General features: G+C 48.1%; 1 protein-coding gene across 3 annotated transcripts in view; it reads left to right on the top strand.

Annotated features, from left to right (window-relative positions):
- Positions 1-13,490, top strand: part of PAX7 (paired box 7) — a 102,296-nt gene extending 88,806 nt beyond the window's left edge. For 2 of the 3 annotated variants that reach the window (XM_050909238.1, XM_050909237.1), the window contains exons 8-9: positions 8,813-9,059; positions 13,013-13,490. In XM_050909238.1, coding sequence (XP_050765195.1) covers positions 8,813-9,059; positions 13,013-13,128 — 363 coding nt within the window. In that variant the 3' untranslated portion in view covers positions 13,129-13,490. Of the gene's footprint in view, positions 1-1,960; positions 2,027-8,812; positions 9,060-13,012 lie in introns of all 3 variants that reach the window. The other variant, XM_050909236.1, reaches the window with a different exon arrangement.
- The last annotated feature ends 205 nt before the right edge of the window (positions 13,491-13,695 follow it).

Below are 13,695 nucleotides of genomic sequence, written 5' to 3'. Positions count from 1 at the left end.
CTTATCAGGGTTATTTCATCTCCCCATGACCTCTCCGTATTTACGATGGGAACCCTGGAGGCATTGGCTTTGCTTAACTGGTGTATCTTACACTGCAGTTAAGCTGGACCTTAACTGATTACAGCCCTTGATTGATCAGAGAGAGAGGGAGGGGAAGAGAAAGAGGAGTCCTAGAGCAGATACGCAGGACTATCAGTGCACCAAGCAGCTTCGCCTGGGGCTGGGATATGCCATTCGGATTCTTTGTAGTGCAGCTCCTTTCACATTTATAGAGGCTCCCCTCCATTCTCCAAAAAGAGAGAGACAGAGAGAGAAAAGCAGGCGAGGGGGGGCATGGAGTGGACTCAAAGGATCTCAGGAAATCTTGTTTCGAAGCAGTAAGTCAGCACCCGCACTCCATTACCAGTGTCCGCGGGGGGTTGTGATAGTGAGCAAGCACAGATCAGCTTAGCTGAGAAATGGAAAAAAAATAATAATAAAATGAGGGAGAGAAATGGAAAGGGAGGAGGGGAAGAGGAGACCTTTCTGTGAATTTTGGTTTGTCTTTGTTAGACTCTGCCAGTGTGGGGCTGCTGAAGAGAGGAATAACAGAAGTTTATAAAACAGTTTTAATTTGCTGGGACTTAGCTGTGCTGCGTGGTCTCCCCACCCTGCCATTATTCACATCAGGCAGATGCACAGCAATAGATTTAGGGCAGATTTGGCAGGAAACCTTGGTGTGTGTTTGTTTATTTCTTGGTATTTTGAATCTCTCGACAAGCCCCAAAAGCTTTTCGTTCCCTGCCTGCCATCAGCATGTCTGAGCTTACCCAAGAATGGACAAATAGCTGCAGAAGAAAAGACACAAGCCCAGCCCATTTCCAAAGCCAAACCAAACCTGAGTCCTTCTGCCGGTTTGGAAATGTTTAGGAATTCCAGTTTTCCATGGTTGAGCCTTTCTGCTTTCTCGTCTCAGGTGACTTTGTGAGTTCCAAAACGCCACAAGCAAGATTCATATTCCTGCAATTAATACCCTGTGTAAAGTTGCCCAGAGGTGCTCTGTATCTCAACAAAGGGATTTTCCCATGGAGACTTTCCTTTTCAATGTATTCACTTGGCCTTCACGGAGAAACGTATTCCTGGGGAAAACAGCATCAGGGTAGAGTTTGCTTGCGGTGACTTCTGTTAATGCAGTCTACTGCCTAGAAATAAGGAAGGTGGGGTGGCACAGTTTGCCGACCAGCACATTTGGGAAGCAGTGGCCTTCTTTTGAGTATTCTATATAAAATGTCTTAGCAGGTCCAGTTTAATCAGGAAAAACACTTCATGCTTAGGTAACACAAGATGAATAATGATGTCGATGGTTAGTAAAGCACAAACTGCCCGTTTTCAGAGGGGAGATACTCAGCAGTGCATGAAAATCAAACCCCTTTGCCAGTTTCAAGATGGCAAGGCGCTAGTTAGCCTTATGGCTTGAGTCTCTCCCGTTTCTGGAAGGGGTGAGCCCCTGTCTCTTGATTTTGCTTGTTAGTGAAATTGATGCCCGTAGAACTGGGGAACCCCCTTTACCTTAAACAGCCCACCCTAGCATGGCATGTCTTTTTGTTTCCTCTCTGGTTATCCAGACTACTAAAAACTTTAAGTGATAGTAGAGTTTGGTGCCCTAATGCCAGGGATAGTGGCTCATGTTTCTAGATCAAGCAGTTTTTAATGTAATTCCCGTTCACAGTGATGCCTCCGCCCTTCCCCTCCAAATTACACTTCTACCGCAGGATTTCTCATAGCCCGTATTGGATGTATAACCCTGTAGTGCTTCTGATTTCCTTATGGTATTTCCACTGCAAGAAGAGCCCACTCCTCTTTCCCAGACCATCCAGACTTAAGCAATTTCTCTTACCCTTATAGCTAAGACCTTCCCATTCTTTTGTATAGCTTAGAAACTTTTCTTTAGACCTTCTCCATAATTTGTACATCTCTACAGAAGCAGGGTGCCCAAAACAAGATGCAGTGCTCCAGGTGGAACCTCACCATAGCCTTGAACAATCAGGTAATAACTTCCCATCGCCTTTTTTTCTAATCCTCCCCTTGTGCAGCCTGCATTGGTCTGCTTTGCTGCAGCTCACCATTGCATCCCCAGCTCCATCTCATCCCCAGCATCTCCCCAAGCCCTCTCCATCATGAGTGTGTGGCAGTTTTTCATCCGTTAAGTGAACAGGGTCATTTTAGGACACAAATGCTCATCTCCATTTCACCCGCTGTGTCCTAGACCACTCCCCTATGGCACTGAAACATCCTTCAGATGTTTTAAGTCACTGAAAGGCATTGATGATATTTCTGGGTTTATTGTTCACTGCCAAACTGTACCACTGTTCAAGCACAGGCCCACAGTAACCGTTTCTGACCACTTTGAAGGGATCTGGTATGGTCTGTCCCATACACACCAGAAAGGATTCAGGCACATTGCGTTCTGTTCCCAGCTTTGCTTCTGACGCACTTTGTGTAGCCTTGGGAAAGGCATTTCATTGGCCTCCAGATATTTTCCAGTGGAGTGGGGAAGGCTGCGAAAATGAGACATTACTGCTATACAGCAGCAGCCACGTCAGCCCTGGAGTCCTTCCGTAGCAGGAAGGACTTGTGAGATTGTGTTCGCTCGTATTCATAACACTGTTCTCTTTAGCTGATGGATGGATTATAAATACCTGGCTAAATGAGGCAGTGGAGCATCAGGTTTCTTAAACTTTAACCCACAACAAAATAGAAGTAAAGTCACCTGCTCATGTATGCCAGTGTGAATCAGGACTGTGCTTGAAGTCAGTGAAGTTACCCTTAAGGAAGGCTAATGTGAAGTTTGCTCCCCGGGCTCCAAAATTTAGTTGGAAGTGACATTAGATGGAAGGAACTGCAATTGCCCGGATCAGCCATTTTCTAGGTGCAAGAAGTGTGAAGCGCTGTCTGGATCCTTGGCCTGATTGCAAAATCAAATTTAATGGGCGTACTTACTGAATTGATTTGGCATATTGGGATACAACTCAGCTGGGTCTAGTGATTTAGAAAATATTCAAAATTAATTGCTTGGTTTTGTGAGTGCAGTGTTAGTGATTGCTACATAAGTCATTTTAGTCCTACCTAGGGGCATATTTGCATATCTTTATCCTCCTTTCAAGTGAAGATCTTTGGAGAAACTGTATTTATCTCCTCCCAACTCTTTCTTCGGCTTTCAGTAGTCCTACAGTCACCTCTTCATTTTGTTTCCATTAATGTATGTATAGAGTAATCGACTCTTCTTCCCACCAAGTGAAAATGAATCCACAGAGATCAAAAAGCATTAATATGAGGAAGGGTTGCCTTCTGCAAGAGAGAAGGAAAAAAATTAGCTGAACAGGCTGCAAAATAAAGATGGAAAAGATTAAGCTGGGTCTTGGAGGAGAGAGCATGACCTACCCAGAGCAGAAGCTGAGTCAACCACAAGTGGCAGAGAGACCAAGCCCTCATGGAGGAACTCCGAGCGAATCATTAGCTTGGTCTGTGTCATTAGTAAATCTGTAAGATCCAGCATGTTTCCCAGCACTGCCATCAGGCCCCTGCCAGACTTTTCATTCCCTAGGAAGCAGTGTAAATGTTAACACCACAGAAGATGAAACAAAGAGAGATTTCAGCCTACAAACACTCTTCACAACAGAGAATTTCCTAGTGGACCCTTCCTCTGGTTTTCCTTTCTTGGTTTCTGCCTGGTATCCAGTTTGCATTCCTTTGGGACCACCCGGCAGCTTCTCTGGCGTTAACACCCTTCAGCTAGTTGCAGATCATTACGTCTCTCCTTTATTCAGAACTTAGCCAGGCTCAGCAGTTTCTAAATGCAGCATTTTTCTAAGGCAGCCTCTGATTTTGGACGCTTTGCGCTGTGTCAAATCAGGTGTCCAGAAATGGAGACACCACAGAATCAGGGGTCACTTTGGAAAATGCTGTCCGCAGGCTTCTGCCTCCCCATCGTTTTGTTTGCTTGAGTTTGATCTCCTTATAACACCTCTGTGTCTTCCTGGTCATGGGGCAGTGTAGCATCACTGAGTATAGATATAAAGCCTGCTGTGTCCAGGGCCTGATGTCTCTATTGGCTGGGTGTCTGAGCAAGCCTAAAGCAAACTGATAATGCAGGGCAGGAGGTGTAGGGACTCTGAGGATATATAGCTTGTCCGGCATGGCCTGGGCTGCCCTGCTATTTCCCATAGAGCTCTTGACTGCAGAGACCAGCAAGGTGCAGCAGCCAGGTCTGCTGGGGCACGGTTTTGTCATGAAACTTATCTGCTACCCTCCCTCTCCCCTCCCTGATGCGCTCACACCCTTCTCTATCTAAACGGTATCTCTCCCTATCACTTGTCTGCCCCTCGAGCCCCTCCTGCCCCCCCAACACACCCAACCGCCCCCCCCAACCCCCAGCCCTAAAATCTGAAGGCCTGATTGCACAGATTGAAGGCCCTAATTGCACTTCCCTTTCCAAAGCCGCATTCGTTTATCATAAAGGGTGCACATTTCCCCTGCTACAGTTTCCACGGCCAGAGGCCCTGAGGGCCAGCTCAGAAATGGAGGGAATTAATTACATTTTTTTAACTCCCCTTCTTTTAAAGTATGGGAGAGAGTGATGAAACGTCCCGGGGGGGGAACAGAGGGGGAGCTGCAGAGATGAGGGTGGAGAGGGAGGCAGCAGCAGGAGGCGAGGGGGGGGGGGGGCAGGGGGGGGCTGGCTCTTTCATCCAGGAGGGTCTTTGTACATTAACCTTGGTCTCCCCAACACATCAAGACCCCTACCCGCTCTCCCCCATGACAAATGACCTCCGGAAAGGGTAGAAACAAGGCCGAAGGCTCCTAGCACCATGGCTGTTATTGACTTACCCCGAAGTGCAAGCCCACGCCACGCCTGTGACTGATTTGGGACAGCAGCAAAGGGAAAGGAGATGGGGAAAGGGAGAGAGACAACTGATGAGAGGGAGGGGAAAGGGAAGGCTGTCAATCACTGTGATGGACAGGTAGCAGATTTCCCTCCAGATAAAACCTTACAGATGTGAAGTGGGTATTGATTTTTAGTTAGTGATGATAATGCACCAAGAAGTAATAAATTATAAGAAAGCAAGGTCAAAAAGGAAAGGTAAAAGGACTTTGCATTCTTGAGGAGGGGATTTCTCCAGATGCCCCAGACTTTCCTAAGTTCAAAAGTTGCCTGGAAAATGAGTTTATCCAGCTGAAACAAGAAGTCAGATAACACGGGCCTGCCGAGGCTGGAGGGCTCGTGTAGGGTTATCCGTGCTGGGTGGCTGCGTAGCAAAGAGGGAATAGAAATCTCCGGTTCACTCTTGTTATTTCTAACACCTTTATGTCCTGGGGTGGGGAAGGTCGGATGCCATCCTCTGAAAAGCCTGTGCAAACAGAGTCTCAGGGAAGCTCAGCCCCAAATTGCTCTCAGTGTGCCTGGAAAAGGCAGACGCTTCCCACGGTCAGCGTTGCTGAAGAGGGAACGGAGACCTTTGGGGCTCCTGGCTCAGTTGAGCCCCACAGCCTCTATCAGGGTTCATCTGCAGCATTCAGCCACCCTACCTCCATGGGAGCATCCAGCAGGGATGCGCATCTCGTAGCCACCTTCTAGCATCTCCCTTCTCCAACCTCCACAGAGTTACATATCCGTTCACCACCCTGGCATTGTCGTGATGAAATATTGTCATCCTTATGTTTCACCACGCGTTTCTAGAGGGAAATTCAGCCCATCTTTTTCAGAAAGAGATCTTAGGATGGGATGAATTGTCCTTCAGAAGTGGCAGTCTCTCTGTAGAGGGATTCTAGAGGATTAGCAGAGACTAGAAACTTAACGTCACACGGCTAAGGTTAGTTGAGTTGAGTCCTAGCTTAAGTGACTTGCACAAGCCCTTGTGAGTCAGTAGCAGAGCTGGGATTAGAAATCAGTCCTGATTCTGACTGATTAAAGCCAATTACTGTCTTTAGAAGGATTTGTGCAAGTGTCTTCTCCGGTCTCAGCTCCTCTGAATTTGAAGAGTGTGAATCTGGGTTTCATTTACCAACGTTGCTTTACATCCCCCTTTCTTTTCAAAAGGGCCTTAGCGGAAGTGTTAATATGACTTCTGCTTGCTTTAAGAGCCTTTTATTTTCTCTGAGTAATATAAAGCAGCTGACTCTTTTGGGGAGATGGCCAGGAGGGAGAGCACTAGAAAACCCTCTGGTCTGTGAGTGGTTCCAGTTGCCCTTCATTTTATAGTGCGTGATTTCTTTTCTGCACCTGCAGGGCTTGGCGGTGCGGGCAGCACATCCGCAGTCAGGCAGCACTGCCAGACCTGGACAGCTCAGGAAGGCAGAGGCGAAACGGCCCGGCTTTGCGCTGCCCAAGCTGGAGCTTTCTAAAAATAACTCATAATTCATATGTCTGTGTTTTCACGCATGCGGGAAGGATGTTTATTGTTTTAAACATCTGATTCTGCTTGTGAATGAAATCCAATAGTGTCTCGTGGCTGCTGTATATGCGAGTGTCCTGGATACCCGTCAGGGCAAAGAGATACAGGGTGTAACACCTACAGCTGAGGCAATGCTGAAGCTATGAGGGCTGCCTGCAGCCGGCGGGATCGAGGGGCATTCGAGGGGATTCGTAGCTGAGCCAGATCAAAGTTCACGACCTGGCTTTAGTGGAAGGTTACAAATAACTTTGCAGCTGGAAAACCTACCTTCAGGCTGCACTCCCATGATTTCCCCGCTGCATAAACCTTGAGGCAGAGAGGTTTACATTACATCCACACAGAAAAGCATGACAGCCCTATTCTTGTATTAATCCACTCTGCCTTGCATATTTAAAGGCAATTTCCTTTCTTCATGCCCCCTGTCTTTCAGTCTTTGGGCTGTCATGGGGCAGGGAGTTCCATGGGTACATTTTGCACAGTGTTATGGCTAAACAACTTCATCTAGATACCTTGAGGCTTAATCACTGTGATTAAGAAGCTGTGCCTGGAGGGTCTGGAGAGCTGGAGGTAATTTAGGCTCTCTCTGGAGTGCCGTCTGCCCCACGTTGTAGAGACAGCTAAGGTAGGTTTAACTTTTGGGGACCAGTAGCAAACTCCAAGCTCAGTGCAGTAGGAGAGGGTAAATGAACGCTGTCTGAGCTCTATGCTGCTGCCACTGTGCTGCTTTTACTTAGCTTGTTCAAAGCTCATTCCTGTGTCTCTGTACGGCACTGCAGACAAACCCAGTGGTCGGGGTTAGATTGATTTTCCAGGCTTTTTAACTAACCCCCTCCCCAGTACCTCCCCACTGCCTCCCCCTCCACAGGGGTCCAGCTACCCCTGCTCCCGAATTCTGCTCCCAGACAAATGCCTGGGAAGGATCTCAGGCCGGCTGAGTCGGGAGGTGGCATTACATCAAGGGAAAGCATCTTTGCAGGACTCCTGAGTCCTTCCGGGGGGAGGAGAAGCTTTAGAAAGCAAAGGCCAGCGCGTAGCCGGTCATTCAGCCTAAGCCTCTGCTCCAGCAGGAAGGTGAGGGAGGAGGGGATGGGGAAGGTGTCGAGGTGAGCAGGAAGGGGAGACGCCGCTCTATACAACCCCTCTTGTGTCCTTCCAGAGAATGTATACTCCGTACAATAGCTCACCAGGCTGCTGGTGGGGGATAAAGGGCTCATTTTACCACTTGCCAGGCTCCAAATATTTCCAATTTGCCACTTTAATTGATGTCAATAAGGTTATGCTAAATTCGGAGATTTTCAGCCGCTCGGCATCTGAGCGCTGGCCTGGCCCCCCGAGGTGACTGGCTGTCCCCTCTCCCCCCGCCCTTCCCCAGCACAAATACGGCAAGGCATGCCTGCGGCGGCTGTGGAGATCAACCGAGAGGCATTAGGAGTTCCCTTCCTTCCCTCGCCACGGCCCCGCTTCTGCAAACTCTTTACACTCTTAACTTGGCAGCCCGGGGGTAATTCTGCTGATTGCAGAAGGCAATTGCATTAAAGTGCTAGCGGGATCAGGGTCCTTGTGTGAAGGCCTGTAGGCAGCAGCTTACCCCAAACTCACCCGCAGGAACAAATCTGGCATTTTTGCTGCAAAAGAAGAAAAAAAAAGTTCATCTGTTTCAGGTCTCAAAGCAGGAAGATCGCTTGTGTGCAAATTTAATTACATTTTCAAACCAAGCACTACACTGAAATGAGCCGAACCAGGACCTGTTATCCTTTAACATTTGAGGGTAAAGAGAACTTTGACATTTCAGTCCCTAAAGCTGAATCTGCATCAAAGCTAGAAAGAGTTTGCATCTGGTTTGGTTAGGGACCTTTGCAAACCAAGCCCAACTCAGACTTCCAAAGAAAGGGGCTGTCTTCAGCGTTCCTTTTTGAAAATACAGATTTTTGCTCCCTATCTGATGTGTCTCCTCTTCTGTGAGGGCTGTGTGCAGGAAGGGAGGGGACTGCTAGTTCACGGCAGCGCATGTCGAGCAGGTTTGTCCCAAGTTTGTTCCTTTCTCCAGCGTTCATTCTGAACAGTACAGCTAACGTTGTTCGCCGGTCAGCAAAGAAAGACCAAAGGTTGAGTGTGCTGTGAAGGAACTTCTCAATTATCCCTATTAAGGTCTTTCAAATAAAGCGTTAGACACAGAGGAGCCAACTGTGGGGTCGGTCTGTTGTTATTTGGTGGAAGCAGGCCTTCATTCTCCAGCCTGGCCAAACCTATATTGATATTGTATATTATACTGATAGAGCACCATCATATGTAGACTGTTTCTCCCTGGTATGCATGAAGGCAGCTACACACATACCCTTTCTCCTCCAGACACTGATGTGTTGTCTTCTGTGTTTCTCCAGGTGATGAGCATCCTGAGCAACCCCAGCGGGGTTCCTCCGCAACCCCAGGCTGACTTCTCCATCTCTCCCCTTCACGGTGGCTTGGACACCACCAACTCCATCTCTGCCAGCTGCAGCCAGCGGAGTGACTCCATTAAGTCTGTGGACAGCCTCCCGACTTCCCAGTCCTACTGTCCTCCCACCTACAGCACCACCAGTTACAGTGTGGACCCAGTGGCTGGCTACCAATATGGACAGTATGGACAAAGTAAGTGCACTGATTGTATTCCCCCTATATAGGGAACAGGAGGAGAGAGGGAGGGAATGTAAGAAGGTGTGGATATTGTATTGGAAGGGATTCCCATGGAAATCTGTCCATCTAGAGAGAAAAAGGGAATCTACTCACCAGACACAGATGGAGATTGCTCCACACAGCCTCCCCAACACCCTTGCAGTCCGATTCAAAAGTCCCAATTGAAATGTTTTAGGTAAAACATTTCTATTAGAAAAGGACAACTTCCAGACCTCTCTCCTTCCCCCTCTCCAATTCTTGCTTCTCCAAAAGCCCTACAACATATTCACCCTGCTCAGCCAAAGGAAAGCTGGGATTTTAATGCCATCCCTTAGTGATGCAGAACTATATGTGTCGCTTCCTCCCCTGCCCTCTGTAAGGTAAGGGCTGGGTCCACGCTCAGACATTGTGCTACTAAAAATGTTAAGCCAATGCCTGTCAACTGGGCTGTGGTTCTGCGAAAGCTGAAGTGAGGCTGGAATTGTAATCCTGAACCCAAAGCTCAGACCCGAAAGGCAGAGGGACCCTGGGAGGGTCTGTTTCTCCTCCAGAACGGCTGGGTCACAAAAACACCAGCAAGCCTGGCAAAGGGCTCACCTGCCGGTGTTAAACTAATAATAAGTGTGGTGGTGCGAGAGAGTGATCCGCGGAGGGTTAAAGGTGCATCCTCTTCCTCCGGGAGCACTCCTGCTTGCCCATAGCTTGTCCTCAGTGACCTTTCCTTCCATTTGGCTGTGGCTTTTTATTCCCCTCTCCGTCACAGCCCTTTAATGTCTTTAACTTCTACAGCTAAATGAGAACCGGCTGTGGCGGCAGACGGGATCAATAGCAGCTTCCCCCCACCCCTCCTTTTTTTGTTTTTCGGGAGTTTGATCTGTGACCCCTTGACCTTCCCCTCGCTTCTGGATGTGAGGCTGGACACACGTGCTATTGATAAAAATCTTAAACAAATTCCAATACCATGTATTTCCAATAAAGATTCCCTTGGGCAAGACGTTAGTCACACCCATGTGTGTAAAAAATAAAATAAGGAGGACGAGCTACGTTTTCTGAGAGAGAGAGACCGGCAAAGGAGAAGGAAAGAGAAAGAAGGGTTTGTCTTGGTTTGCTGCAGGAATTTTTACTTGGGCCTCTCCTTATGCTGATGAAAAACTGCTCGTGCAGCCCTATTTATGTTGTTTTATTTGCCCCCCTTTCCTGATTTATGTCACATGGGTGTCTCTTTTCTGCTAGACACCCGTTAAATTTACAAGCCAGTTTAGAGCCCACTGGGCTCGGTTTGGAACAGGAATGGTTGCCTGTTAATAGTCATGAGAATCCAGGCTGCCAATGGGCCTCTGCCCAGCAGCAAGTCTTGCGTGGTCGACAGAGTTAGTCCAGACGTGTCCCATGCCCAGAGACATGCAGGTAGCTAGTCATGAAGATGTTCTTCCTGCTGGGGCAAGGAGGGTAGGTGAGAAACCATCACACACCATCCACAGTGCCACTGCTTCCCAGTGCTGGGAGCTGGAGTCACACCCAGCGCGACGGCAAGTCTTACAGCCAAAGCCAACGCCATGCTGCGTGGCAGATGCAGCACAAACCAGCTGTAGCTGTTCTAAGGCGGGATCTACGTCAAGCAGTAAATTCTGCATGTGTGCACGTATGTGTATAGATACTTGTATTTACAGCTCTGTACAGGCAATATATGTCCACTTCACTATAAATCTTTCTTATAATGAGCCCCATTTATAATAATCTCTATGCGAGGAAACAGTTTTCATTGGTAATTAGTCCTGTTAGAGCAATCACTTACATGAAATTGACCTTGATATAACAACATTTTTTCTTGTCTTTCTCGGTGCATGTTGTATTTAGCAGATACTTCTAATTCCTCCTGCTTTTTAATTCTTCACTGCTTCTTTTCAAATGCTGTTCAAATGCCGATCAGTGTGAGGTGACCTCCACAAGATCATTATTTATTGATGTTCAGTTCAAATCATACGTTTCTTCCTTCTATGATGTGGCAAAAAAGTATCGAAACTCTTTTTAGTGAGCACTGATATCATAAAAATGGGGAGTTGTTATGGTGGGGGCAGGCTCTGTATAACAGGAGACATAAGCAGGGCTTGTAAATAAGAGCTCTGTAGCTTTGATAGGCTTTGGACCTGGCCTGCAGAGAATCTCTCTCTCCCCCCTTCTCTCCTCCTTATTTTCTGTTTTAGAAAAACAAAACCAGACACACTTTCTCTCACACATAATTAAATAAACACCCAGAGTACTTTCGGTAAGTTTCTGGTTTTATTTTGGCTTCCGCTGTATTAAACCAACAAACCGTATCTTTGACTTCTGGTGTGGGATACCGTGGTGCCTTTGAACTCTTCCCACTGGCACAAAAAGCAATATTGGGAGTTTAGCGTGTTTTTTTTAGAAGGATGGGATTGCCATCAATTTTCCATTTTGCTGGGTACTGCCCAGAGCAGGATGTTCACCTCCCTCCTTTCCCAAGCACCCATCTGAATTCACCCAGAGCACAGGTGACAACAGGAATGGAGGCACAACCACACACATGCACGCAGCATGTCTGAGGAGTGAATTTCCTCTTTACCTACAGCCTCTCAAAGACATTATTTAATCTGGTTACCTGAAATATCAGGGGACCAAGCTGATACGGTCTGGACGAGAGCCATAGCTGGGGGTCTAATCCTGTGTACACCCCCCTTGAAGCTAGAGGCACCATAACGCGTTACAGAGCCCAGTGCTCGAGTTGAGCTACCCCAGGATCCCAGTTCCCGAGAAGCACCAGCCAGCCTGCCAGCTCTACTTGCCTAACTCAGCTCCTTTCAGACTCTGCTGCCTGCAGAAGCCGTGCTCCCCAGCAGGCCTCGCTTCGGCCCCAGATAACTCCCCCTGTGCCGAGCCTGCTCGCTTCCAGCGCGCCAGCCTGCCAGCGCTTGCACAGCCTGTGCTGTCCCAGCCGGTGAGGAGCAGAGATGCCAGATTAATGTGGTCCTTGCGGTTCCCAAAGGCCGGAGCTGTGTTAATGATGCCGGTGATGGAACGCAGAAGCGTGAAAGGAATTCTAATAGATATGACAAGTCTAATAAGAATTTGTGTCTGGAAGGGACCTCCTCTGGGGCAAGCGTCTGACAAGACGTTGATGGCTGAAATTTGTTTACTCATTGGCACCGATTGTACATCTCCTGCCAGCTCCTTATTAATCTAATTTGAGACATTAAAGCTAGTGAAAAGGAGAGACTTTGACTGAAGCTCAGCTAATGAGCAATGTCACCATCCTGCCCTGGTCCTCTTCCCCCTCAGACCATGGGGCAGTCAGGCGAGCTGGGATGCAGGTTCACGCATCGCCTCAGGAGTTGTGGCTTTGTTTCTCACCCAGATGGAGATAAGCAAAGCGGTTTCCCTTAGGAAGGGTGGATGAAGGCAAGCAGCAGAGCTCGCAGAGATGAGTCAGCAGGCAGCAGATGAGTCAGATTCAAGCCCTTGTCCAGACTTGGTGAGGTTCCACTGAAGTCTCTGGAATCATTTACACCAGCATCACTGAGCGCTGGAGTTGGCTTTGCCACCGTGAGATGATACAGGGAGGTGAGGCTGGAAGGCTTATCCCACTGGCTTTCTGCTCAGGCTTGTCTTCAGGCAGCTCTCCTGGAAACACCATTTTCCGTGGCAGAAGTAGAATTTTAGCTCTTTTCAGTAGGTCCACAGAGACCGACCTAGGTGTTTCTGGCAGGACCGTCATCTGTTTGCACTCTTTGCTAGGAGTGCAGCAGGACGCTCATGCCAGTGACAGTCACTGCATTGGGCCTCTCTTTGTAAGAGTCAGTCTGCGGGGTCTGTTGGTTACACACCCTTTGATGCAGAAAGCCTCATTTCCACTAAATGCTAATGTTGTGCTGTTTTCTCACCCTCCTTTTTTTTCCCCTCCTCTTCAGCCGCTGTTGATTATTTGGCCAAGAACGTGAGTCTGTCTACACAGCGTAGGATGAAGCTGGGAGAACATTCAGCCGTTCTGGGCCTCCTACCAGTAGAGACAGGCCAAGCTTACTGAAGAGTCCAACTGTGCCAACAACCCACTCCAGCAACTTGGTACCACTGGAGAAAACGCCACCAGCCTTCCAGGGATCTACCTGTACCCGGACCCTAATCCTTCCCAATTCCCTTCCACCTCACACCAACTTGAGCTGTGAAGGAGACGGGAAAGAGGGGGAGGGCTCTCCAAGTATCCGGCTCCTCCCAGAGCACTCTTCTCAGAGGCAAGCCTGGCCTCTGTGACCTGACTCCTCCTGTGGCCAGAGACAACGGGTTGGGTACATTTATTAACCCTGAGTTCATGCCCTCCCTCTAACCTACCTGGCCATGGCATTTTGCCCACACTTAAGGACTTTCCATTGATCTAGGTAGCTGGCATAGTCAAAGCCAAATTGATCTTTTTTTCTTTGTAAAAAAAGAAATGTTTCGTTTTGTTTCCTTTTCTTTCCATTGCTGTAAATTTGGTGAATGTTGTATAGGAAGGAATAACCAGGCTGATCATTAAGGGTGATATAACTCGGGACCACAGAAGACCTATGGACCAAATATAAGAACTTGTTTAAAAAGAACAAACCGCAAAGACAAA

This window comes from Gymnogyps californianus, chromosome 21, assembly GCF_018139145.2.
Source record: "Gymnogyps californianus isolate 813 chromosome 21, ASM1813914v2, whole genome shotgun sequence".
Lineage (NCBI taxonomy): Eukaryota > Metazoa > Chordata > Aves > Accipitriformes > Cathartidae > Gymnogyps > Gymnogyps californianus.
This window is presented reverse-complemented; position numbering and strand designations above follow the sequence as displayed.